Below are 26,245 nucleotides of genomic sequence, written 5' to 3'. Positions count from 1 at the left end.
GTACATCATACACTTATTTTCGTTCGGAATATCAAGACTCAGCTGAGAGACGCGAAGCGTTGAATTCCAGCGAAAATTCGTACGGAATTTACGTACGAGTGTGTGCCCGACATACGTACCCTGTAAAATCTATGGAATAGTACTGTATAGACGTGATAATTTAATAAGTCTGTAATTTGCATGGTTTTGCTGCTTTCGAACGGAATTTGGCCGGCCTACTGGCTCCCATCTTTTTCGTTCAGTAACTTCAACTTTTGACAAGTGTCAACGTGGAAAAACAAATCAAAATGTTTTCCATGACATTAAACGCACCTGCGCCTGACTAAGTCAGACAGTGAATCACACGCTTTAAATATTTTTTGACATTTCACTTGACGACTCATTTTTCAAAGCTTTTATTGTGATTTGTTGTTTGTTGTTGATGCGATTATCTGCTGAATTGTTGCGTTTTCTCCAGAAATATTATATGATTTCTAGCGAGAGATGTTAAAGAAAGTTTTGTTGTCTACAGACGTGACTTTAGCGTGTGTCCAACATGCCTTATCAACAGAGAAAGAAGAAATTATGGGATTACTCATTGGTGAAGTAAGTAGCCAAAAGATTTAATAGGTAATTAATTACTTTTAAAGTGTTATTTGATTATAGTTATTTAGGAATAAAATTATCTCGCAACACAGTGTTTTACTGTACTTTGTGAATTCACTCTCGCTTGTCACAGTACATTCTCTATATATACATAAACAATCGACCTTTCATTGCAGGTACACAACAATGGTAGCGTGGTATCTATAGTATCTTCAGTAATACTGCGGCGTTTGGACAAAAAGCCAGACCGTGTAGAGATATCTGAAGAACAATTAGTGCAGGCGACATTGAAGGCCGAGGAACTGGCTGCAGAATTAGGCAGACCTCTCAGAGTTGTGGGGTGGTATCACTCACATCCACACATTACGGTTTGGCCATCACATGTGGGTATGTAAACAATGTTTAGCATCCTGTGAGTTTTCATAGGTGGGGTTTATGTTCAGCAAGAATAATTTGTATTTATTTTGTTATCAGTCTGTGTATACTTATTGAATATTGTAATATCTTTTTAAATTTTTATTGAATTGATATTCAATTATTTTTTGAAAAATTACTCCACTAGTTTGTTATAATTAATACAAAGATTGAACACTCAGAAAAAATTTCTTCGATCCAGCCGGAATCGAACCATCTTCTAGCATACTATGCCAGACACTACACCAACTAAGAACGAACCAGCGGTCCTCACAAATTTTTCTATGTACTTGAATGTCCTTTGTATTTGGTTTTATTCAATTTTGTTTTTTGGGAAATTACTTCGGCTGAAAGTGCATGTGCAAATCCAGCCAGATCAAAGGAATTTATATTTGTGTCCAATCTGTGTATTAATATTTATACAGTAAGGGTGCCTTCAAATTAGAAGCTTATAGAAGTGCTGCAGCCATGCCACTACTAATTTTCATACAACATTTAGAAATACAGCTGCAGTGCACAGTCGCGCCACTTTTGCAGATTAAATGTTGTATGACAATTAGTAGTGGCTCAGTTGGCGCACCACTGCAGCGTTTCTACAGGTGTGTAATTTGAAGGCTCATTAGAAGCTGAAAATAAACAAGACATATTTGAATTACAAGTTTAATTCACAAACAAGTTTTAACAAAAAATGTAAGTAGATATATTATGTAATGTATATGAGAGTTATTTATCACCCAACTATTTTAAAATAAATATCTTATTACAGATCTTGCTACACAGTTTATGTATCAACGGATGGATCCTAGCTTTGTAGGCATCATATTTGCTGTGTTTCTCACAGAGCAAAGTACAAAAGCCCCATCAGTAAGTTACATTATATTAGAATATTAGGGCACCTTCGAATAAGAAGCTAATAGAAACTCTGCAGTGGCGCACTACTTTGCAGTCGCTTAATTGCGGCACCACAGTCGCGCTCCTACAAGCATCTAATTTGAAGGCTCCCCTAATCTAACATGTAATTATTATAACGACAATTTAACATAATAATGTTGTTTACAAGAAGGTATTTTAAAGTCATGAGTTTGAATTAAAATGTCTTACAAAACACACTATTTCTTTGATGTATGTAAGCAAACCTTTAAATGTTTTTCATCGTACATAATTTTGTAACAGAAATTCAAGCACATTTTGGACAACTCTGTTCTATGGTAACATGTTCAACTTAATTTTTAATGAGAATTAAAATGCAAATACAAATTATAAAATCACAGACAATAACTAAACATAAAAAAAGACTAAAAAGCCTTTACGACGTCGTAATGTAAATTGATTGGTTGAAATATAATTGTGGATACTTACTTACATTTCTGAGTGTCATCCAAGGACGTGAATTAAATTAGTTAAAATCAATGTTTAGTTTGTACATATATGAGATGTTGTATAGATACAAGTATCTCAGACCACTTAAACCTATTTGTTATTTAGTGAAGCCGAGTTAGAACTGATATTAAGTACTTTTCAGGTCCAAATTACTTGTTTCCAATCGATCAATGAAGGTTCTAGTCAAACCAGGAAAGAAATCGAAATGGAGATTATTAATAACAATGATTCATTGATGGCAAACAACTTTGAGGTTTGTAACTTTTAAAAAAATCAGATTTTTTCTTCTTATTGCCTACCTAATAGGCAATCCTGTATTGTTGTAAAATTAAGAGGTTACAAAATATTTTTCCCAAGTTAATCTACAACTAATAGATAGCCACATACAAACAAACATATTGTACATTTTTAAATAACTATAACTACAATTATTTTTCTTTAAATTCTATGACACCATCTAGCACAATGTATAGTTATTTCAATATTATTTTACAGATTTTAACACAACTACCAGTGATATTGAAGGAGGAAGAAGATGAAGCATACAACAACGAAGTTGGTCTCACGGAATCGGAAGATATTATAAATAAACAACACAATGATGCTGTTCGAACTATTGCTATTGGCCATATTGTTGAAAAGGTGGTTTATTTTTGCACCATGAAATTCATTCTATTCTTTAATATGACCCGGCTTATACAAGTTTAGCAATACAACACTGAGATGATATAACAATAACCTTTCAGATGTCCAGGCCGATGTTGGAGGCGCTAGTAGCTCGCAATGCTCTCAACGGCGTGCGCTTACGAGCGCTCAAGAAACGACACCAGGAACTCATGGCCAAAATGGAGAACATGTCTTGCAATGTTTAGGTTTTTTTATGTAATAAAAATTATAGCACAATAAAAATGTTACTATAGGTTTAAGGTAAAACCAATAAATACTATAAATAATGCGTTACTGTTTTTCGATATGCTCCTAGTTTAAGTCATTTTTATCGATAATTTCAAAACCGTCTGAGGAATCAATGCTTGATACTCTCTTCCTTTTAGTTTTATCCTCTGGTGCATTAGACATCATATTAGCTACAGCCCCAGTGATGTTGAAAAGGGCGTTGTAAGCAGAACTTCCCCAAGTAGTTGAAGGCTGATTAACTTCCAAAGTTGACTGCAATTGTTCCTTTTGCTGATCTGTAAAGTAAATAATAAACTACATGTAAAACTACAAACAACACAAGGCAAACCATAGATTATTTTTATATTTATAAAGGGTTAAATCAAAGCTCCGAAAGGTAAGTTAAAAATGAGCTTATTCAAAATACGAACATTACTGTGTTATTTACTAAGCTACGGAAACTCTGGTGCAAATAAAAATACCAAAATAACCGAACGAAATAATAAATACTGAAAATTCCGAAAAATCTTGCTAACGTAATACGTTCCGGGTTTTGCTGGGGCTGTCGCGCTTCTGTAGTTCTATATGTTCGCGGAGGCGCACACGGACGGGTTTGCAGCCATCATACGCAAGAGGTGCGCCTCGATGCTGCACCGCCTGCGCGACAGCCCCAACCTCATCTTGAGCGCGTTGTCCGCACGCTGAGACTCGCCGTTGCTCGCGCATTGGATGGGACTATATGTGGTCGTATAGAAAATAAATGTTGTTTTGTTTTTGTGTCGCTGTTCTTATGTATTGTACAATTAACTAACCCTTAGACCTAAGCATTTTGTAATTTACTAACAATTTGTGGACCACTTCCAAAATAAATGATTTTAAAAAAACTACCTACTCTACCAACTTATTTTAATTTATATTTTACTGAAAACAATAGCGAATTCGATTGCGGAGCTGCTTCGGTTTTGTGAGCAGTATACTACTACGCACGGCCTTCTAAACAAATTGTGTTAAGAGTGAGTTTATGGTCTGTGGGATTCCTGGTAGAGTGACGTCTTATGAACCTAGGATTAACCTTAATGAGATGGCACAAAAGAGGGTTTGCAAATTTAAATACCTAGGACATTACTTGATGGAGGATCTTAAGGACCAAACTGATATTGAATGTAGGGTGTTGGCTGCCAGATGTAATATTTTGTACGTGTATGCACTTAGAATCGCCCGTTGTAGTGAGGAAGCCAAAATAAATTTATTCAAGGCATATTGTCAATCCTTCTACGCAGGTGGTCTGTGGGTTAACTATATGCAGAAGGCACTTGGCGCCCTGCACATTCAATATAATAACGATTTCAGGATGCTGTTGGGACAACCGCGACACTGTAGCGCATCGTCGATGTTTGCTCAAGCGCGAGTAGATGACTTTTTTGCTGTGATGCGAAAGAAGACTGCATACTACTCTCGAGACTGCGTTCTAGTCTAAACAGCAACCTGAAAATCCAATTCTTCAATCCAAAAAATCCGTTAGCGGCTTATCTCGTTGCACTGATGCTTCGTCATTTCATCCAGGTTCTGGTGAGGTGGTGCAGTAGTCGGCGCCTCGAGCGTAATAATGTGTGTTTTTACGTTTTTGTGGTCTTATCTCTGTATTTACTAACAAGTAGGCGTCGGATGCCAAATTATTATTAGCCATTTTACCGTAAATTATATTAATTATAATTTAATTTGACCTGAAAACATCTTCGAGAACGCAATTAAAATTCGCTTCTGGTGCTCGCCGGCCGCTTCCGCGACACGTTCGCTTCGCTTCTCGTGCTGCTTTTTCATATACTAACCTAATCTACTGAATAAGGTGTGCAACCAAGATTTGGCCTATGTAAAATACATTTGTACCACGTACAAAAAATATTAGTAACCTCGCCTTGCCGCTAGATGACGTTGGGATCAAAATATAATGCGCTATCGAACTGTTAAGTATGTATTACCATTTAAGTTGCAACAGGAAATAGCTTTGTATTGAATAATAGGGCCTATGAGTGGTATTCCAGTACTTCCACCTTGTGGGATACTTGGATGAAAGCTCATAGCATCGTCGTTCTTATTCGTCGGCTACCGCTTGTAGCGAGTGGGACGGTGAGTTAACATCGAGGATGAGCGCGATTACGTCTCCTATGTCGATCATACAACTACGTCAATAAAAGCCGTTGCGCATTTGGAGATTTAAGCGTCTTTCTTCACCCATCTTCGCTTCGTGTACCTATTACACATTTGTTTTCTTTTAATCCACCATGAAATCCAGTATTGTAGAAAACAAACACTACTCCCTCCACACCTTCGGCTTTTAAATTATACTCTAGTATCGAACAGACAAGTACCACGGCGAGTTAGGTTTAACATTAATTATTATCCTTACATAATAATATATAAATTAAACAAATCCCTACAGTGTGGTGAAAATGTTTTTAAAGAATATAATATGTATTTTCGGCAAGATAGTATTTCTTTCGAAGTTTAGTATGTCGGAAGTGCAGATTTTTTCTTAGAATTAGAAGTCTTGATTGATTGCTAAATATAAATAATTTTGTCGGTATATTTTATGTTTATTTTTCAGTAACTCATTTTAACGTAGCATTGTTAGTATAGTACAGTTAGCTACACTTCGCTGCAATTTTGTTTTTTTTTTTGGAACCTTTGTTATTTCCCACTTATAATTATCAAAATCTATAGGTACATTATTCACCAACCTATTGGTATGTACTCGTCTTCACTGGAGTCTGATGTTTCAACATCTTTATTGAGAGTACGCATCTTCTCCATTGATAAATTGGTAACAAGGGAAGTACTGTGCTCTGAACTATCATCACTTATTTCTTCTATGGGCAAATCATCTGGCTTCCAGAAATCTGTAAGAGAATAAATTAAGAAACTTGCACTATAGTGAATATGCAATTTATAACAAAGTGGCCAAAAAAAGGGCAGACACTGAAGTAATAGGATTATTATTACTTTTTACTATCAATATTCATAATATTACTAAGTAAAAATTTTCAAAAAATACTACTTTAAACACACAGAATTACATTTGTGATAAGTTAAAATGCAGGGTGTATTCAATAGAAAAAAAGGAAGAAAATTTGTACCCAAGCTTTGCTTCTCATCTGCCACAGGCTGCTCAGGTTCTATGGATAGCAATCTGATGTTTACTTCAGATTCCTCAGGAATGAGACCCTCCAATTCTCCATCAGATTCTGTTAAAAATTAATGGCATTTAAGTACACACATGTCTGTGGGCATACATGAGTAAAAAAAGCGTATTATAATAGGGACTTAAGTGAAGTACTACTTCTAGTACTTCCTGTACTAAGCCACATATTAGCTCTCTCATTGAGGATCCTACACCAACAAGACCAATGATCTTAAAAAAAATAAAAGCAGTTGTAAAAAAATATTACCAAGTTCTAAAATAAATATAAAGACAACCTCAATAGCGCAGTGGTAGGTAAGCACTGTGAACATTACATGAAGAGGTCCCAGCCTAGATTCTCAGGACCGATTTGGGAAATTAAGTAGTCTAAATTGGTTCTGGTCTGGATGGTCTGATGAGCAAAATGGTGTAGCACATTATTATTAACAAAAATAACCTGAAACCTGAATCTATGGGCGTGCAGTTACCATACTGGTCTACCATGCCCGGGTTAGATTCCCGGATATTTGTATAGCCTACATTTATTTATTGTGACTTTGGGTATAATTTGTGGTTGTCTATGTGTGTGTCCATGACACCTGCAATATAGGGTTTTCTTAGAGCCTAGAGGCTATGAGTATGAGTGTGCGTTATTTATTATTATTATACATACATACCTGCATTTTGTTGAATCTTTTTAATAATTCGGAGCACAGGTGGAGCCAACTTATACATAAGGCATAGTGACATACAGAGCAAATAGAGAAATATATATCCACTTATGAACTTTCCAAGCAGCAAAATTGTTCCAAAAACAATGTTGACTAGTAGGTATGCCTGAAAAATATACAATAAGTAGCATCAGGTTAAAGTATGAGAAATGGCCTTTGGCTTGGAAGTGGGGCAATACATACAATTAAATCAAATAACAAGAGTATGTATGATGTAGCAGTGGTTAGGGAAAGAACAATGCCCAACACCATACAGTTCTAGACTAGCTAAAAAAGTTTACAACCATCAATCGCAGACACAGGGTTCCATTGGTATTTTTATATAGTTTCTTATTATACTGGATTTATATGTTTTTATCTGGGGAACGTTGATTTAAAAGTTTTGTTTGAGGTTATATTATTAATAAACATTGATATGTTACTTTGTAGTACAAAGTTCTTTTCAAAGGTAAGTATAGTAGGGTTTAACTGCCTCCGTGGCCGAACGGTTACCATGCCGGACTGCCACGCAGAGGTCCCAGGTTCGATTCCCGGGCCAGGAGAAATGTTTGTATGGCCTACATTTATTTCTCTCATGAGTTTGGGTGTAATTTGTGGTTGTCTATGTGAGTGTCCATGGCACTCGCGACACAGGGTTTCCCTAGTGTGGGGTTATGTTGAGTGTGTGCGTTATTTAGGGTACCCATTAAAAGTTATACTTACATTCATTATTGCAGACGAATGAGGTATAAATGGTGCAAAAAGATATAACTTAAAAATACTTTAAAATTTAATGTGTACTTAGCATTTATTTTTTAACGTAGCAGAATTTTTTTTAGCAGAAGATTTTGCCATTTAATTTGAAGTCTTGTTTACACTTAACTTGATTTCTCCAATGTTGAGACAATTTGTTTTTGAATTTTCTGATAATTTTGAAATTGAAGATGAACATCATTGGCTATACACAGGGCTGGGCAGTATTTGAATTACTTGTATTTGAAATACGTATTTAAAATACAAATACGTATTTTGTATTTGTATTTCAATTACACCCTAAAAATGTATTTTGTAATTGGTATTTCAAATATCTGACCATTATGTATTTTGTAATTTGTATTTCAAATACTTTCGTTGTAAAATACATTACAACAAAATACTTTTTTTTTTTTTTTTAATGTACATCCTATTATGTGACGTGCAAAGATTTATATGATATTGAACTCAATGGTGACGTGTGTGTGTGAAACGGTACGTTCGAAAAATGAAGTATGAAATTATGTGATTTTTAATTTGGAACTTAATCACGTATAAAACATATTTTATTTACCTCGACGTTTTGGACATGTTGCAACGTCCATGGTGTCGAAGGGACTGAAGAGGCGGGTGTCAGCATCTTCTAGCCGTGCGAGTTTTTCTAACTACCCGCATTTGATCTTCATTATTTATTTGTGCACTAGGGTTCTCATTAGACCGACACACAACACTCACGACATCTTAAATACTCGTATTCAATGCAGTAGAAGCACATTTGCAGGTGGCAACAGTGCATGTTATTGTCAAAGATGTCAAAGTCGTTTTTTCGCGGTTATCTGGTAAAACTGAATATATAAAACTTCTTTTTCAAGATATGTATTGTGGAAATTGTTGGCTTCCACATATCGCGATAGGTATACTAATAAAGTATTTTGTAATGTGTATTTGTACTTTGTATTTTAAATACACCCCATGAAAGTATTTTGTATTTTGTATTTCAAATACAGCTCAAGAAAGTATTTGGTATTTTGTATTTTAAATACATTTAAGGAAGTATTTTGTAATTTGTATTTCAATTTAGATGTAGCATGTATTTTGCCCAGCCCTGGCTATATATCACAATTATTGTAACTTTTGTTCATAACTATCTCACAAGGCTTAAATAGAATGTCAAAATGTAAGTTATGTCACATTCAAAAACAAATATTTACTATGCCTTTTTACAAATTTTTAAAAGTTCATATCTTTTTCTCCAACTTATTTCAAAGTTTTATGAATGAAACTTATATTATTTTGTAACATATATTTAGATGGAAATAAATTTTCAATCGGTCACAACCTAAAAATTTTGAAAGTCCAAATTGGGCATTGTTTTATACATGTTCAGAACGTCTAGCATTTATATAAAAAAATTAATTAAGGCATTAGACATAGAGCAGATTCAATTCTGTTCAATAATTCTTCCATGTTTACATAACAGACTGAAGCTAAAAGCCTCATAGCTTAAGTAACAAATATTGACAATATTTATTTGCATTTAGATTGTAATAATGCAAAATTTTTGTTTTTAGAAAATAATATCACTTTAAAATTGCAATTGTAAATAAATTGTGTTAAACAGAAAGTAAAAAAAATATGTCATTGTCAGTATTTAAACAATAGGAAGTCAAGGTGTGCTTACAGAACAGTATTTGTATTAGATAGTGTCCAGTGTTTTTTACTTTTCTTATCAATAATTTCAAAACTCCAAAAATAATGTCAACATTCATATCAACAACAATTATTATTTTATGTTAAGCCTGGTAATTAGTAATGCAATTATTTATTTACCTTGGTGTGATTATACTGTCGAAGTTGAATAAATTCCATCCACTTATATCTTATTAACTCCTTTATTTTTAATGCCACTTTATTAAATTTAGTACTATCATGACTTGCCAGCTTCTTCAAGCAATTGGTCCTGTGTTTATACTTGAGCCAAACTTCGAATGCATCAACACACAAAATAGTAGCACAAAATCCAAAAATAAATTCTAAAAAGTTGATCTGATGATGAATGCATACACTGAAAACAAAGATAAGAAATTTAATTTACGCATTAATGTTATGAAAACAAGTTACGTTGGTCTACCAAGGACGTTCAATTGTACTACTTACAAAAATATTACATTCAAAAAGAAAATACAAGACAAAGAGAGCCACATTTTTTTCCAAAATAAAATATCCTCAAGAAGTCCAATAAACGCTGCCAGTAAAAGTGAAGTCTGGGTTTTTTTAGAATCCAAATTTTTTGTCGGGCTCCATTTAAAAATTTTTTTCAAAGATGTTAGCATTATTTTTCACAATATTTTTGAAAAACTCTCGTACGATCGAACTGAAAATTCTGAAATGTCACGGCAAACGTCAACGTCACATTTCGCGTTATTTTTCCTAAGGCTTTTCGTGCATTACGGGGCGAGCTAAGAAAACTGTTCGTGTTCTCTATGGTCTCCCTGACCAAACCAAGTATGTGTACGTTCGCGACCTTTGCTTCGTCAACATCCGGTCCATCTGCGCTGTTCAATATACAGCATTTTCTTTAGACTGGAACATACCCACTGCCGTAATGTCAAAAAGTGAAAGAAGGGAAGGGTTTATTTGATTTTGCTTTATTAATATATTAATTGCACGGTAGCGTAGTAGTTCTTAATTATGAAGTAATAAGTGTACACTGGAAATATGTCTTCGAAACTATATGATAAAAGTTCCAATAAGGATGGAGCTCGTCCGTATAAGAGCCGTGATTACGCCAACAAGATTTCGTCGAATTTACACCATTTCAAGAGAGATGGGCGATTTTGTGACATAGACTTAATATCAGGGAATACGAGAGTGAAGGTATAAATTTTTTGGTGCCGCACGTGATGAGTCATGTTGAAAAATCAGTTGGCGTAACGAGTTGATTCAGTGCTTTCAGTCAACTGTTGTTTATTCTTCTCAGACGTCACGGTATACTTTGCATGTTTATTTTTACGCCCGTAATTTCTATTTACAGGCACACCGTGTAGTTTTGGCGGCAAGCTGTGCATATTTTGACGCAATGTTTAGTGTTGGACTAGAGGAAAGCCAGAAGGGTCATGTTGCACTGCCCAGTGTGCCTCCTGACATTTTGCCAATGATTATAGACTTTATATATACAGGTATTTGATAGCTTTATCAGTCTTAAGCGGCTCAACTTTAGTGTATGTGATGTTCAAATTAATTTTGGAGATAGACCTAGTGAAAAGGAACCCCTCTACAAATTTTCAGTTTTAGATTTCAGACTTAGGACACCAAAGGTTTTCGAGAAAATAATTTTTGAAAATCGTGAAAATTAAAGGAAAAAAATGCATTTGACAACTACCTAATGTGAAAACTATGTCAAAAAAGCACGCTGACGCATTTTAATGTCTTGCGTTTTGACATTCCACTGTAGTTATATCATGTGTTGTTTAAATTTTGGAAGTATATTATGTTTTATTGGTTTTCTAAACACTATTACTTATTTAATAGCATTTACAGTATATTTAAATTATTATTTCTTATGAAGGTTACTTTGAAATAATAATGATAATTAAAGAAACACAACATCATTTATCATGTTTGGTTTTTTCTTATTTCTCTTGGCTTTTCACAGTAAGTGTTGTAGCCATTTACAGAGTGTTTTTATTGCGTATTTATGTTATTGTTTGTTGTGTATAAAGATTGTTAGGTTTTTTTAAATTACAATCGTGAAAGTCCCTCTGGGCAGAAATGAATTGGATTATTTAGGTTTTTTTTATACAAACGCAAAAGTCCCTCTGGGCAGAAATGAATTGGATTATTTAGGTTAAGTTAGGTTTTTTTTATACAAATGTGGAAGTCCCTCTGGGCAGAAACGAGTTGGAATATTTAAGATAAGTTAGGTTTTTTTATACAAATGCGGAAGTCCCTCTGGGCAAAGACGAATAGGGTTAGTTACTGTACGGCACGGGATTCGTACCGCCACTGAGCTAGTGGTTCTTTACGCTCCGAGACGGTGAGGGTCGAAATAAAAATGCTGGTTACAGCCGTATTGCAGCTTTATACTGTTGAGGTCTTTTCTATAGTCGCTGTTGCGGGCTGGCGCTGGACTGAATGCGGGCCGGAGTCTTCTGTTTATTTGTTGCTGTTGCGGGCGAGCTCGGCGCTGGAGTGAACGCGTTGGCCGTGTCGCGCGCGCCTTTTATCCTTTTCGCAGCGTTTGCGGGGTCGAAGCGCGGGGAGGCGCGGGGGGGACACGGCCGCATACGAAGCTATGAGGTGGGCTCGAGCAATACCTTAACGAGAGCCGGGCGGCTCAGCTAGACCTCAGCAATACCGTGACGAGAGCCGCGGTTTTATTTAACACTTTATATCTACATATTCTGTTGAGGAAATCTTTTCCTAAAATAAGCTTGCCTTTTATTTCTATTTACTATCTATTGTACTTAATTACTAGTTGCGAAGTAAAAGTCCGAACCAAAAATATATTTAATTATGAAACTAGTAAGTTACACCTATATGATAAGTATGTACTTAAAACTATTTTAATTTATTACAAGCGGCCGTCCCGTACAGTTACCTATACGGATAGGACCTGTAAAGGGCCCGAAACGTCGGTTTGTTTGAAAAACAAATATACGCGATTTAAATCCGGAAAAATAGTTTCATTTCCTATATTTAGGTTAAGATAGGTTTTTTTTTATACAAACGCGGAAATCCCTCTGGGCAAAGATGAATTGGATCGATATAGGTAGATATTGGAGTCCGTGTGGACTAAACGTCAAAATATATGATTTAGAGGTTGGTACTAGGTGTAACGGGCTGGTGTCTGCAACTCGACGTCAAGGCGCCTATTTTGAGGTTATTTTTAACAAATTTTTTTTCTCGAAGACTATTATTAAGCTTGAAACTTCGTAGGGGGGTTCCCCTCGCCTATCCCATATTCCCACATTTTTTACTCTTTTTTCCGTGCATTTGGTGCGAAAATATATAATTTTGAGGTTCTTTTTTTCGAATTTTCAAAAATTAATATCTCGAAAACTATCAACGTATATATCAACTTTGAAACTTTGCAGGGGTGGTCTCCTCCCCTCCCCCTACACCCCTCAATCCCCCTACGACGTCACGTTTACTAAAGACCTTTAAAATTAAATATGTAATGTTAATTTGTTGAATGTTTATTTAGTTTGTGTATGTTGTTTTGAGATACCCGTCAACACTTATAATAAAATTGTTGTATTTACAATGTAGAACACCCAAGTAAAATAAGATAAAAATGTGTTGTAAACATAATGATGTTAATGTTCCTAATTAAAAAATAAATAAAAAACTATAAATACTCGGTACAACACCTAAAATTTAAACCAGCTTATTATAAGTTTCTGTTGTTTGTAATACTATCAGAAACTAGAATGTAATAAATTGTAACTCACTTACATATATTTCGTGTCTACAGTGACACTGAAGTGTATGGTTATTTTGGGATAGGTATAACAAATATTAACCATTGTGGACATTGACTTAATGATTGTGGAGTATACTTTTAATGGGGAATTTACAGTTTGTATGGACTCTAGCTATATTATCCTCAAGATGTACCTAACAAATTTGTACCTATCTGCAGTTGTTGCTGTATAAAACTAGGATAGTTCTATTTTAATCAGCAGCTGTATTCATAATAACCAGTCTTTTCCCAAGCAATTTGCTATAAGTAGTGCTTACCTATCATTTAGGTGTATTATCCTTTTGTTAAGTACAAAAAAAAATGTGCATAGAAAATTATATTATTATTAATATCAGTATCTATTTTTTATAGAAATGAATGTGAGAAATGTCCATTAAAGGATCTCACTCATACCTTCTTGACTTCATACATCTTGAATGCATTAATTTGTTTACAGTCAATTATCAGATACATTGAAATGCCATGTTACAGGCAACACATAGCATTTTTCAATATCATACAAATAGCACCCCTCATGGAAGAATACAAAAGTGGAGTTACGTCAAACATGTTACTGCTCCATTAGATACAGAAAAATATAACCCACATCCTCTCCAATTCTTGTAACTCTATCTACAATATTAGTCGACAGAATATTAAGTCCCTCCCTGTGGGATTACTCAGTAACGAAGTTGAAGTCCTTGAAAAAAAAAAACTGCTGAAAATGGTACTGTACTCGATTGTAGACCTTATGCCACCGAGATTATTCCACTAAATTAAGAAAAGAACTCTAGAAAAATGGGAATAGCATTTCGGAGAACAGTTGGTTGATATAGGCCTTGGAATATGGTACTGAACCATTCAGAGTAATCCACAGTTTGATTCTGTCAATATAGCAAGGAAATATCTTGTATCGGCTTTTAGACTGCGTTCTGGTCACATTCCAACTAATAAATTCTTTCATAACCATCCGTTTTAAACCATCCCCTTTGTGCAGTACTTGCAATAAAAGAGAGTATCTGTATCATGTATTGGTGGAATGTAACCATAGCGTAACCCTGTGAGGTACAATGTTTGGGAATATAAGCATATTGAATGGGAATATTGGCACTCTAAACTTGTACAAGTTTTTGCACATGTCCCTTGTGTAGGGAACCTACTATTCCTCCCATGAGGCTGACACAGTCACTCAAGGTGGCTAAAGCCTCAATAAACAATAGATTAAAAAACATCTTACATTCTACTTGCCTATCAATGGAAACCTTAACTGTTTCAGGTGAAATAACAATAGACAAAACAACAGTGCAGCACTTGCTGATAGCTGCAGACATGCTACAGCTCCGAGAGCTGGTTACTGGATGTGGAGAGTTCTTACGCAGAGAACTGCACCCTTCTAATGCCCTTGGAATTTTTAGGTTTGTTTTATTTTTAATATATGTGCACTACTTGCAAACGAGTCTGATGATGTTCTCAGAATTTCAGAAGAAAATTAGATGGTAACATTGATTGTGTATATACTTTGTATGAGCTGTTACCATAAAAATGTAATTTAAATTCTCAAAATAGATTTGCAGAAGCTCACAACTGTCGCGAGTTAGCAAACGAGGCATTAGAACATGCACAGATCAATTGGAACATTGTAGCCAATGGAGATGAACTCCTGGAGCTGCCACTGGCGCAGCTGGTCACTCTGCTGTCTTCAGAACAGTTAAAAGTTGACAATGAATCACAGGTAATGTAGAGCATGATTTTAGACTAAATTTCGTGGACAGTTACATAGTCTATATTATCCTGGATTAATACTTAGGACTTTCATCCAGAAGAGAGAAAGAAAGCCAGTCAAGAGCATCAACCAGTACCTAGTTCGTTGGGTTTGTTTCCCTAATTGTTTTACAATGCAGTTTTTAACTATACCCTGGATTAATGCAATCCTTTTTTATGAATATATCTGTTTTTATATAACTAACGTAATCGACGTTCTTAGCGAAATTGTGTTATTGACCTACCTAGAATGAGCAAAACGAGATCGAGATCTACAAACTGCTTAAGCGTTTTTTAAAATATGTTTCAGTTTTATTTACATTCCATACAATAACATAATTGACATTTTTCAATGAACAAAAAATTTTGGCTAATATGGAAGAACAAAAAGGTGCCGATATGAAATTAAATAGTCTAATAATTTACAATAGAATACTAGAGAATCGAAAGTTACCCAAATGCAAATGCATTTATTACAAGGAGGGCAGAATCATGTCTTTATCTCATGGAAGAATGGCATAAGTGGAGTTCCGGTAAAAACGTTTATTGCTCCATTAGATACAGAAAAATATAACCCACATCCTCTCCAATTCTTGTAACCTTACCTGTATTTTTTTGTTTTCCTGTACCTTTTTTCTGTATCTAATGAAGCAATAAACATTTTTGATGTAACTCCGATTATGCCATTCTTCCATGAGGGGTAGAACATTGTAACATATTAATATTATATTCATTCAGAGTATAGAGTAGGTATGTATGTCAACATCTTTGACATTATGTATTCTTCCCCCATTTCAGGTATTATATCCAGCAATAAGATGGCTGGAACATGACCCGGCGGGCCGCAGGCGCCACTGCTTCGAGGTCCTCAGACACGTTAGGCTACCGCTTATCGCACCGCAGATATTAGACGAGGCTATAAAGAGCATACAGGATCCATCAATAGGAGTGGCTTTGAAAACTGTGACTGTAGATATGGTATATGTTAATGTTTCTGTTATCATGACAAATACAGTTAGTTCAAAAATGTGTCAACTAGGGTTGTTCGAAATATTTCAGAAAGAATAACTATGTATGCACAATAGATCAAATACTCTGCAAAAAAAAGGGGTGTGTTGGTTCGTAGCAATTATGAGAATCTGCCTTATTCTCATTCAAGTTAACTATGCAGTAATTATTGACAGTTATTTTTATTCAATTAACTCAAGTAATGGTATAATTGATGGGGTATGATGATGATAATAATAATAATAGCTATTTTACTGTACATTCAATACTATTATTAATGTAATTCTTCACATATTTTTGTGTACTATTGCAGAAAACTGGTCGAGGTGCTCTAGTACCGCTTGCAGCCGAACCGCGTGCACGCGCTCGACGGTTCCTCTTAGTTGCTGGAGGATCTACGGAATTCACAACCAACCCTCCAGTGTTCTCTGACAATATACTCTCATCTGTACTCAAGTTTGACTTGCATAAACGGTAAGTGCTCTCTGCAAATGAAAAACAATTACACAAATTTTATATTTCTTTTTTTAAGACGAAGAACAGACCTCCATGACTATTATTAACCACATCAGGAATTATAATTTTTCATTGCTGGATATGTCATTGATATTGATAATGTTGAAATGTATAACATTGTTTATTATAGCGAATGGGAAGACCTAGAATCAATGGGAATAGCAAGAATACAACCGGGAGTAGCGACCTTAGGCGGGAAAGTCTACGCCGTTGGAGGGGAGCAGGGGAGTCAAATACTAGCCAATGGGGAGGTTTATGATCCAAAGGTAAACATTTTGAATACTGAGCAAACGTTATGGTTATTATGAACGCATGCATGAGATTCTGTTATGTGATACCTAGAAGAAGTAGAATTACACCACATCTTATTCAGAGACGGCAACTCAATATGTCAAACACTTGTACGCTCAAATATGCATGTTTTCTGTTCAGGTTGCTACACGACGGGTGTCCGTTGTATTTATACGATAAATTGAGCCCAAAAAAAAAAAAATGTACTTTCACTTAGGGATAGAGGTCCCATGTTATGTGTGCCAAAGATGAGATTGGCTGGCGCAGGAGGTTGCTTTAAGTACGCATCCGCTAAAATTTGGAATGATATACCGCCACCCATCCATCCGTAAAATCCAATTTAATTGTACACTTCCAACTTTTCGTAAGTACTGTCGCGAATGGCTACTTACACAGCAGGTTCTTGCGCTTGCAACATACAGATACTGATAGGATTGATTTTTTTTTTTTAATTTTAAGTCTCGATGTCCTGAAATAACTGTTTATAATATTTAAATAAGGTTATGGCAGAATAACAGAGGCCGTGGGACCCCCGCGACCGCTGAGTCATAGACCGTTTTGTCGGATTATTTTGTACCACTGTATTCTTTATAAAATGTATCAATGTACCATGTACCTATTCCGACAAATAAATGAGTTTATTATTATTATTATTATTATATCGTTTCTCGAAAGGCGAAATTACTAATCTCCAAAACGCCAAAAAGGCGCTTTAATACATTCGCATTTCCAGGGACGATATGTAAAGATATATAATATCTTGTAGAACTTGTTTTCTTTGTAATGTACAAAATGATAAAATCTTAGGTTTTTATTAACAACTTTTGTGACTGCAGTGAAAGATACGGTGGATTCCATTAATATTAGACATCGGTCTTTATGATCTTAGTCAGCCGTGACCATGGGACCTGTGAAGGGCCCGAAACGTTGGCTTGTGAAAAAACAAATAATACGCGACTAAGATCCAAAAAATTGTTTCATTTCCCCTAAACTAAATCAGTGAAACTCCACTTTCTTTGGCATTTTTTTTTTAATTAAAACTTTACGTATTTTTTACTACTATAAAAAAATGAGGATGATGACTGCTGATTGTTAATATAATAATAATAGTGAAGTTTTTGGTTCTTTAAATTTCAGGAAGATAAATGGTCAAATATATCGCCAATGAAAGAAGCAAGGTGCGAGTTCGGGTTGACCGGTTGGAACGGGAATTTGTACGCATTCGGTGGATGGGTTGGGTCAGATATGGGGTCCTCAGTGGAGGTCTATGACCCCGTTACTGACGAGTGGACGTTAACGGGGCGCATGCCCGAACCTAGGTTTGGAATGGGCGTTATTACTTATGAAGGTATGTTCTGATCTAATTTGTAGCGTTTTTTAAATTGTAACATAATATTGTCTCATTGCACATGAATGGACTGAATTATTAGATTCTTTTTTTTTTACGTTCTTTTTTTGTTTACGTAAGTAAATAAACCATTTTCGTCAACAATTTACGTTTCCGGCATTAATATTGTATGATTTAATTTAAATTCATTTTACTATAACATAGTCCATAATAATAGACATTGAATTACCATTATATTACTAATTATACACATTGATTAATTAATTAGATTTGAAGATACATAAAGTGAATTACATTACCTATAAAATATATAAGGTTTGTAGCTTATTAATAATTTCTTAAATATGCTGTATGTTCACAGAATATCTATGGTAACTTTGGCAGACATTGTCGTAATACATTTTTATCACAACTTTGTCTTTAAAGGTACTTCAGACAAGTGTGACAATTATTCATAATTCAAAACTCATTTATTTATAGAAAACATACAACAGGTTGTACAAAAAATGACAGAAACATCGTGAGTAAAGTTTCACAGTGGCCGGCCAAACATAGTATCAGAGCATAATGGAATACAAAGCATAAAAAATTATTGTCTATTTACGAAGTTAATTTTAATAAAGTTAATTAAGATTTTAGTAGCAGTAGATCTCCTTGTGAAAGTGTTCATTCAGGGTAGTACTGTCATCTTACCTATTTCTGCCAGCAAGCAGTAATGTCAGCATTACTGTGTTCCGGTTTTGAAGGGTAAGGCAGCTGGTGAAATTACAGGCACATGGGACTTACAACTTATGTCTCAGGGTGACGGGTGCAGTGGCAGTGCCCCTCACATATTTGCGAATTAAAGCTCTGAGTGGCACTGCAACTGTTATAGATAGGTGTGTAGCTTACCATCAGGCGCACGACTTGTTCGTCCCGTCTCTTAATATTATATAAAAAAAAGTTAATGATAATAAGAAGAGATTAATTATATTTGGGAAGATTGTTCTTTTACAATTCGTAATTATAAAGACAGTGACATTTCAGTTAAAAACTTTAACTTTACACACTAATTATGGCACATACAAGAACTCGATAACAATTGCTGTGTTTAAGCAGCTACACTCGGCTACTTTTAGAACGCGCGATTGCTTCGCGAAACTTGCGATTTATAAGCGGTTGCATCTATGGTCACTTTTGTTAAATCATTACAAACGTGGATCGTGTAAGCTCCTCACTGAATCGCTGCAGATGCGTTCTTAGTTACTCAATCATAACATCGTTTTTATATTCCGAAAGCTATTACAGAAAAGACCGTTGCTATTGTCGTCATTTAGTATAAAAAAATAATCCTAAATGCCATAAGAATAATAATAATTTGTTCACAGACTAATAATATTTTATTTACAGAATAATAATAATTTTTTAGTACTTACAAAAAGTACTAAAAGAATTAGTGCTAAAATTAAAATAATTAGGTATGTTTTTATGTGAATTACTGCTTGCCGGCAGAAATAGGTAATTTATTACGATTCCTATTTACTTACTTGCCGTAACTAATACAGATATTATTATTGTTACGTTTGCAGGTATTATCTTCGTGGTGGGAGGGTGCACGCACACATGGCGCCACACACGTGACCTGCTCTGCTACCACCCCGTGTCCCGCAAGTGGCATTCGTTGACGCCCATGCGCCACGCTCGCAGCCAAGCCGCCGCTGTGGTCCTCGATAACTACCTATACGTCGTCGGAGGAAATGCTCCAAGGCGCAGCGTGCTCACTTCCGTTGAAAGATATAGCTTTGTTGAGGTCAGTACGTGTAAAAAAAGAATTTTTGAAAATGGAAATTTTTCCATGACCCAACACTAAATGTACACACGCCAGCACATCACGCTACACATTGACGTATCTTTGATCCGTTGCACTGGAGGCGATTTTCGAACGGAAATGTGTAGTCTGATGTGCCGTTGTCCGTACATGTTAGGGTTGGGTCATGAAAAATGTCCATTTTCAAAAATTCATATTTTTCTGATAATAATATTTTTCCGAATATTTTTCCACGTTTGACAATTGACACCTCGCAAAAGTTGAAGATACTGAACGAAAACGATAATGCCTTTATGAAGATTTTTTTAACCTATGATTCCTTTTTCGTTGTTGTCCAATCGACTTTTAAATCTTGTTTTACTTTAACTTGCTTTTTGTTATACAAATTTTATTTTATAATTCACGTTAAATAAACTTCAAAAGATTTTATATTTTTCGAATTATATTTTTCCAATTGGACATAATTATGCAAACAAGAACCAACCCACACCTCGAGTGAAATTGACTTATGTATTATGTAGAACACCAGACGTGTCTTTATCCGCTCACAAAAGAGCCTGGCAATATACCAAGCCAAAACGGAGAAAATAAAAGTCCTTCAGGGTACCAACCCTAAATAAGTAACTTTTTCATAGCTAAAAAGAACCATGCTGATTAACTTCATATAATGTATTTTTTTAAATATGCTAAATGGATCCATGTCACATGTACTGAAGTACTGTAGATCTTTAGCGTTTTCATTACGAAAACTAGAACATGGTTCTTGTTAACTAAATAAAAAGATACATAATGTTTTCTATTTATTGCTATATAATATAATAGTTTCCCTATATCATTCTCAATGCTACACATAACTCACGTTGTTTGTCTCAAATAACTTACCTATTTATTTCTTTACACTGTTTTTACAAAAATCTAATTATCTCGAAAGTGACATTTTGTGAGTTGGTTCTAGTTTTGCATATCTATATCCAATTTTTCAGATTTTTTTCTGGAAAAAATTCCAATATTTCAATTTTTTTAATCACCTAATACATACTATAAGTTTCCGGAATGAATAAGTAATAAATACTATAAATGGTCAGAAATGAATTTATTGTTTCTCAAAATATTCTCCGTTAGCGTTAATGCACTCTTTCATACGAATGAACCAATTTTGAAAATATTCTTGCCACTCCTCCGTGACAATCTCTGAAACTTATTTTTCATACTCTTCAACAGGCTCTTCAGGTGATGAAAATCGTTGACCGCGTAACTGGTTCTTAATTTTTGGAAATAAATAAAAGTCACAAGGTGCCAGGTCGGGACTGTACGCGGGATGGCTCATAAGGTCAACGTTGTTCACCTTCAAAAATTAATTTGTCTGTCTGGTCGTGTGAGAACTGGCATTATCGGCGTGCAGGATTATAGATTACGGTTATTTTTACGGAGGTTCTCAATAACTTACGGCAAACAAATGGTCGGGTACCAATCACTATTCACGGTACAACGATTTTCCAAAGCAACAGTAGCCACGTGTCCAGTTTTATTAAAAAAAGAAGCAATCATCCTTTTAGGGGCATCATACATCACAATCATACTTTGCACGCGCGCCACTTTGGTTGGTTTCGGCTCATCTCGAAAGACCCCTACACTCGATTGCTGCTTTGTTTTGGGATTGTAACTATAAATCCATGTTTCGTCATCTGTTACTATGTCCCACACTACTACATGTTTAGCATGGCATTGCACCAAGTGACGCGATCCGTATTTTGAGCCTCAGTCAAATTGTGTGGGATGCACCGAAAGCACAGCTCTTTCACACCCAAGTGTTTGTGTAGTATTTGACTCATGCCTAGAGATGCCCGAATCTCATGGTATGTCACATGCCTGTCTGTTTTGATCATACGGCGCACAGCATCGATGTTTTTGTTACTCACTCAATTCAGCAGTGGACGGGCGACCATCACGAAATTTGTCACTGAGACTCACACGACCGCATTTGAATTCTGCAAACCAGCTACAAATAGTCGTCTTGCATGGTGCTTCATCGCCAAAAGCAGTTTGAAGCCGAGCGAAGCTCCGCTGAGCTGTTAAATTACACTTAAAGTCGTAGAAAATCGTACTACGAAAATTTTCACGAGTTAAATCCATGGTGATGTAGACAACCAATTTCTAAAATGACGCCATAATGTAAAAACATGTGACAGTCAGATGAAACAACTGTATTCTACAGCCAAAGAGTTCCATTTTCAAATGTTGTAATTGCTTTTTAAATATTGTTTATGTTAGTGGCCAGTTCCGGAAACTTATAGTGCGCCCTATGTAGTAGCTACGTTCCTCTCTTATTCATGTCCATTACCTTCCATTAAGTTTTCTGCAACATGTAAATGTACTTGAGAGCATGCGATAGAGTTGCACGATTTAATTCTGCCTTACCTTTTCCGTCCTCGAGGGACTAGACGTAGGCTGGGTGCCAGCCCTATGTTGTGGATATTCCCAGGATTTGCACGAAGCGTTAAACTTCCACATTTATATAGCTAACCACTACAGATTATTCACAGATTTTTTTTTTATAATACTGTGACGGGACGAACAAGTCGTGTGCCTGAGCTTTTTATCACAAAGATCTGAGGGGCTCCGCCACTGCACCCGACACCCCGAGGCATAACTTACAAGTCCCATGTGTCTGTAATTTCACCAATTGCTGATTGCTATAAGTTGGGCCTTTTGAAGGCGAAAGTGAATAGGTATTATTTCACTTACATGACTTTTCGTCGAGTGCAATGGCGGTCCAATGCGCACTTATTTTTTCATAAGAAAAAAGAATACAAGTTAGCACTTTACTCTGCGTAGTTGTGACGATATCTTTGCAGAATTTAACCCAATATACGAATAGGGATTCGTACTTTACGATTGTTTAGTAGGCACTAGATTTAACTAAAACCTGGCGTTTAATTTTGTAGGACTCATGGGAGGAAGTAGCAAGCATGAAAGAAGCGCGAGCTGGGTGTGCAGCCGGCGCGGCGGAGGGGGTTCTCGTCGTCGCAGGAGGGGATAGCGAGAGCGGGGGGGAACGGGCCTTCTACCGGGCACGTACAACTCTCCTTAGCGTAGAAATATACGACCCCCGCGACGACGTGTGGCGCGCCGGGCCGCCGTTGCCTCACTCCCGAGCCGAGGCAGGCGCCGCGCTGCTCTGACGAAAGACTGCGCCCGCGCATTGCGCCACCCGGCCGACGACGATCGAGGTACAAACCACGTTAGCCAATCACAAGTATACGCTGAGAGCTTTAGCTTAATAATACTGACTTAATAATACATTTACTGACCGATAGGGATGGAAGTATGCGTACGAAAAAATAGAATCAGTGTTCATATGTCCGTTTCATTTCGTAGTATAGCTCCATCCTTGGTTTCGGTCACTAAAATGAAGTAAGATCTGTTTAAATATTTTTTGAGTGGAGAAGTGCTTTTGCCTATTATTTGTTTCCTTATTATGTATCGTTTTAATTTAATTGACTTTCCAAATGTTTAGTTTAAATTTTATTTTATTTTTAACGCAATGAAGTACAATTCTAATCAATTGAGATAGCAATCAAAAATTGTAGACCAAATAAGCTACGTTAAGTAAATCTTTGTGTTATTTCTTTTTAAATGCGAAATTTTCATTCTTATGTATTTGTAGTTACTTAGTTGACTTGTAAGTGAATTACTTATTCTTTGTTGTTAAATGTTAGGGACAGGAACCTATATTATATTGCCAATTTCTTCTGCTCTAAAATTAAGAAGAGACGTTGTCTGTTTTGTACATAATCACATGGATTGATGTGACGAGCGAGTTCGTAATAGTGTTGTTGTAAATCTTTCGCTTGGCAAAAGAATTTGTAAGTTCTCGCGAGTATAAGCAAGTCGCGTACTAAACGACCATGACCATTTTATTGTATGCATTTGGTAGCCAGACGCCACGACCAGCTGATGTCTAGCCGTATTATTTGAAAGTCAGTCGAACATTTGTAACGAAACGTCAAGTTCTACAATAATAAAAAATACAATTTTCAAATTTAAGTTCAGACATATTGTTGGGCAATTACGCGTAACTGGCATACGGTATGAAGTTGCCATTTCTGTAAGTGGCTAAACTAAATCCGCGTAAACATCGTGGCAACCAAATTAACCTAATTTACTGGAATCTATTGTTATCAGTCCGTAAATAACTTAAATTAATACTTACTGTGCGAAAATTAAAGCCGTAGCCATTGAAATAACACAGTAACACTCCAGCAAAAATTGGATGTTGTGAAGATACGCGCCTTTTACCAATGCTTCATACGCGCCATTGCATTATCCTCGACAATATGTTTCAACGCTGAATTTTACATTTTAACCGCTCGTAAATTAGACGGTAAAAGGGGTGAATCGGCCTGACTCTATTTATGTTTTCATAAGCGTCCGCACATTGATGGGGACTAGTGCACAATGAACTCAAGTATTACAAAATGTTGTCAACTCAAAACAGAGGTGTCCGGGAAGTTAACATTTTGCGCGATATTACCGTCGTCCATTATAAAAGATGATTTCCGGGCTACATATCTTAGCTCTCTTGAGGGTCTTAACCAGCAGTAGGCTAATTGTCCGGACAATGTATTTTTTTATATTTATCACTATACATTTTGATCTGAAGTTCTTGTCGACCTCGTTTTATGGCGTGTTTACACAGTATCGACTGCCGCCTTCGACAGACTCACATTACCGAAGTAGGCGCCAATCGACTCCCTGTTTACACTGAATCGACTGCCTTCTCTTCGGCAATCGAATTCGGCGGACAAAAGCGGCGCAGCCGACGCGCTGTTTACACCGAGTCGACTGTACACAGAATCATTATATATACAAGTTTACGTACAGAGATACAACAAACAACAATAAAGTAAGTTCAACAAGTGATTGGGTAGGTAGGAATTCCGCATCATGGTGGAATGCGACCGTCGACACGATGAAACTTGTTGCGTGCCTTATTCCAGCGTGACCATGGTCGAGTTTTTGAAATTTGACTAGACAGTAAAAAAGTCGTTATTAGTCGGTTCTAGTCGTAAAAAAACTATATTTATTACTCGGGCCGCCATTCATAAATTATAAGGGTGTTTTACTGTCCACCCTGGAATACGCTTATTCCAGCAGCACTATTTCTCAATCTCGAGAACCACACCTCCTAGCTTAACGTAACGTAAAATGATGTTTTATATTAACGTACAAGTTTCGTAATGAATAAATGAAAACTAGATTCAAATATCAAAGCCGTCTTTGGGCGAAAATGGCTCGCCGGCAGCCTTGTTGTCGTTCAGTCAATGTGACCGGCAATGTGCGGGGCGTGGTGCGGTATCTAAAACTAGGGAGGAGCGCAGAGTGTCCGTTCTCTATTCTTTATTCTCTGCCTTAACTCTTCCTTCACCATGAGCGAGTTAAAGGTTTTTCTGTCGACTGTTAAAGATTCCGCATCAAGGGAAGATGGAATTCCGTATTATTTTCTTTCTAATTTAAATAGTGATTTTTTGCTAATTTCTTTATAATAAAAACTAAACATTTTTAAAACCCAGATAAAACACTCAGAAAAAATTCCTTCGATCCGGTCGGATTCGAACCGACGTCTTCTTGCATACAGTGCCAGACGCTATACCAACTAAGCCACGGAACGAACCAACAGACCTCACGAATTTTTCTATGTGCTTGCGTCGTGTCTTTGTACTTGGTCTTTCAACGACTGTTTAGTCGTTGCGCCATCTATGAGAAATCTATGACAAATTTATCACCCAGTTAGTACCTTTACAGCTACCAGTCTTGGCGAGAGATGTCGCTATTCACTGTATTAATTAAATTTTTATTGAATTGGTACTCAATTATTTTTTGTGAAATTACTCCACTAGTTTGTTATAATTATTAATACAAAGATCGAACACTCAGAAAAAACTCTCAAAAAAAATTCCTTCGATCCGGTCGGATTCGAACCGACGTCTTCTTGCATACCGTGTCAAACGCTATACCAACTAAGCCACGGAACGAACCAACGGACCTCACGAATTTTTTTATGTGCTTGCGTCGTGTCTTTGTACTTGGTCTTTCAACGACTTTTTAGTCGTAGCGCCATCTATGAGAAATCTAT

The 26,245-nt window shown here is 36.0% G+C and overlaps 3 protein-coding genes across 3 annotated transcripts; 2 read left to right on the top strand and 1 right to left on the bottom strand.

Moving 5' to 3' along the window:
• Positions 1-296: 296 nt before the first annotated feature.
• Positions 297-3,269, top strand: LOC113237132 (lys-63-specific deubiquitinase BRCC36-like). The gene is made up of 6 exons (XM_026473426.1): positions 297-585; positions 762-972; positions 1,766-1,863; positions 2,522-2,632; positions 2,875-3,021; positions 3,126-3,269. Exons 1-6 carry the CDS (start codon positions 484-486, stop codon positions 3,249-3,251), a joined length of 795 nt encoding a protein of 264 aa, XP_026329211.1. The 5' UTR covers positions 297-483; the 3' UTR covers positions 3,252-3,269.
• LOC113237131 lies at positions 3,015-10,262 on the bottom strand. Its single transcript, XM_026473425.1, has 6 exons — positions 10,072-10,262; positions 9,745-9,979; positions 7,129-7,288; positions 6,408-6,515; positions 6,012-6,170; positions 3,015-3,569 (listed from the first exon to the last, which is right to left on the bottom strand). The coding sequence occupies exons 1-6, from the start codon at positions 10,245-10,247 to the stop codon at positions 3,358-3,360; spliced, it is 1,050 nt and encodes a 349-aa protein (XP_026329210.1). The 5' UTR covers positions 10,248-10,262; the 3' UTR covers positions 3,015-3,357.
• A 135-nt stretch (positions 10,263-10,397) lies between these two features.
• On the top strand, positions 10,398-25,393 carry LOC113237654 (actin-binding protein IPP-like). Its single transcript, XM_026474267.1, has 11 exons — positions 10,398-10,419; positions 10,619-10,791; positions 10,949-11,093; positions 14,655-14,793; positions 14,945-15,110; positions 15,938-16,117; positions 16,461-16,621; positions 16,794-16,929; positions 18,092-18,302; positions 19,871-20,091; positions 23,055-25,393. Exons 1-11 carry the CDS (start codon positions 10,398-10,400, stop codon positions 23,289-23,291), a joined length of 1,791 nt encoding a protein of 596 aa, XP_026330052.1. The 3' UTR covers positions 23,292-25,393.
• The last annotated feature ends 852 nt before the right edge of the window (positions 25,394-26,245 follow it).

The sequence above is a fragment of the Hyposmocoma kahamanoa genome, unplaced genomic scaffold, assembly GCF_003589595.1.
Source record: "Hyposmocoma kahamanoa isolate Upper Pololo Valley unplaced genomic scaffold, ASM358959v1 93, whole genome shotgun sequence".
In the NCBI taxonomy this organism is placed as follows: Eukaryota; Metazoa; Arthropoda; class Insecta; order Lepidoptera; family Cosmopterigidae; genus Hyposmocoma; species Hyposmocoma kahamanoa.
Note: the sequence above shows the minus strand (reverse complement) of the source record. Positions and strands in the feature narration are given on the sequence as shown.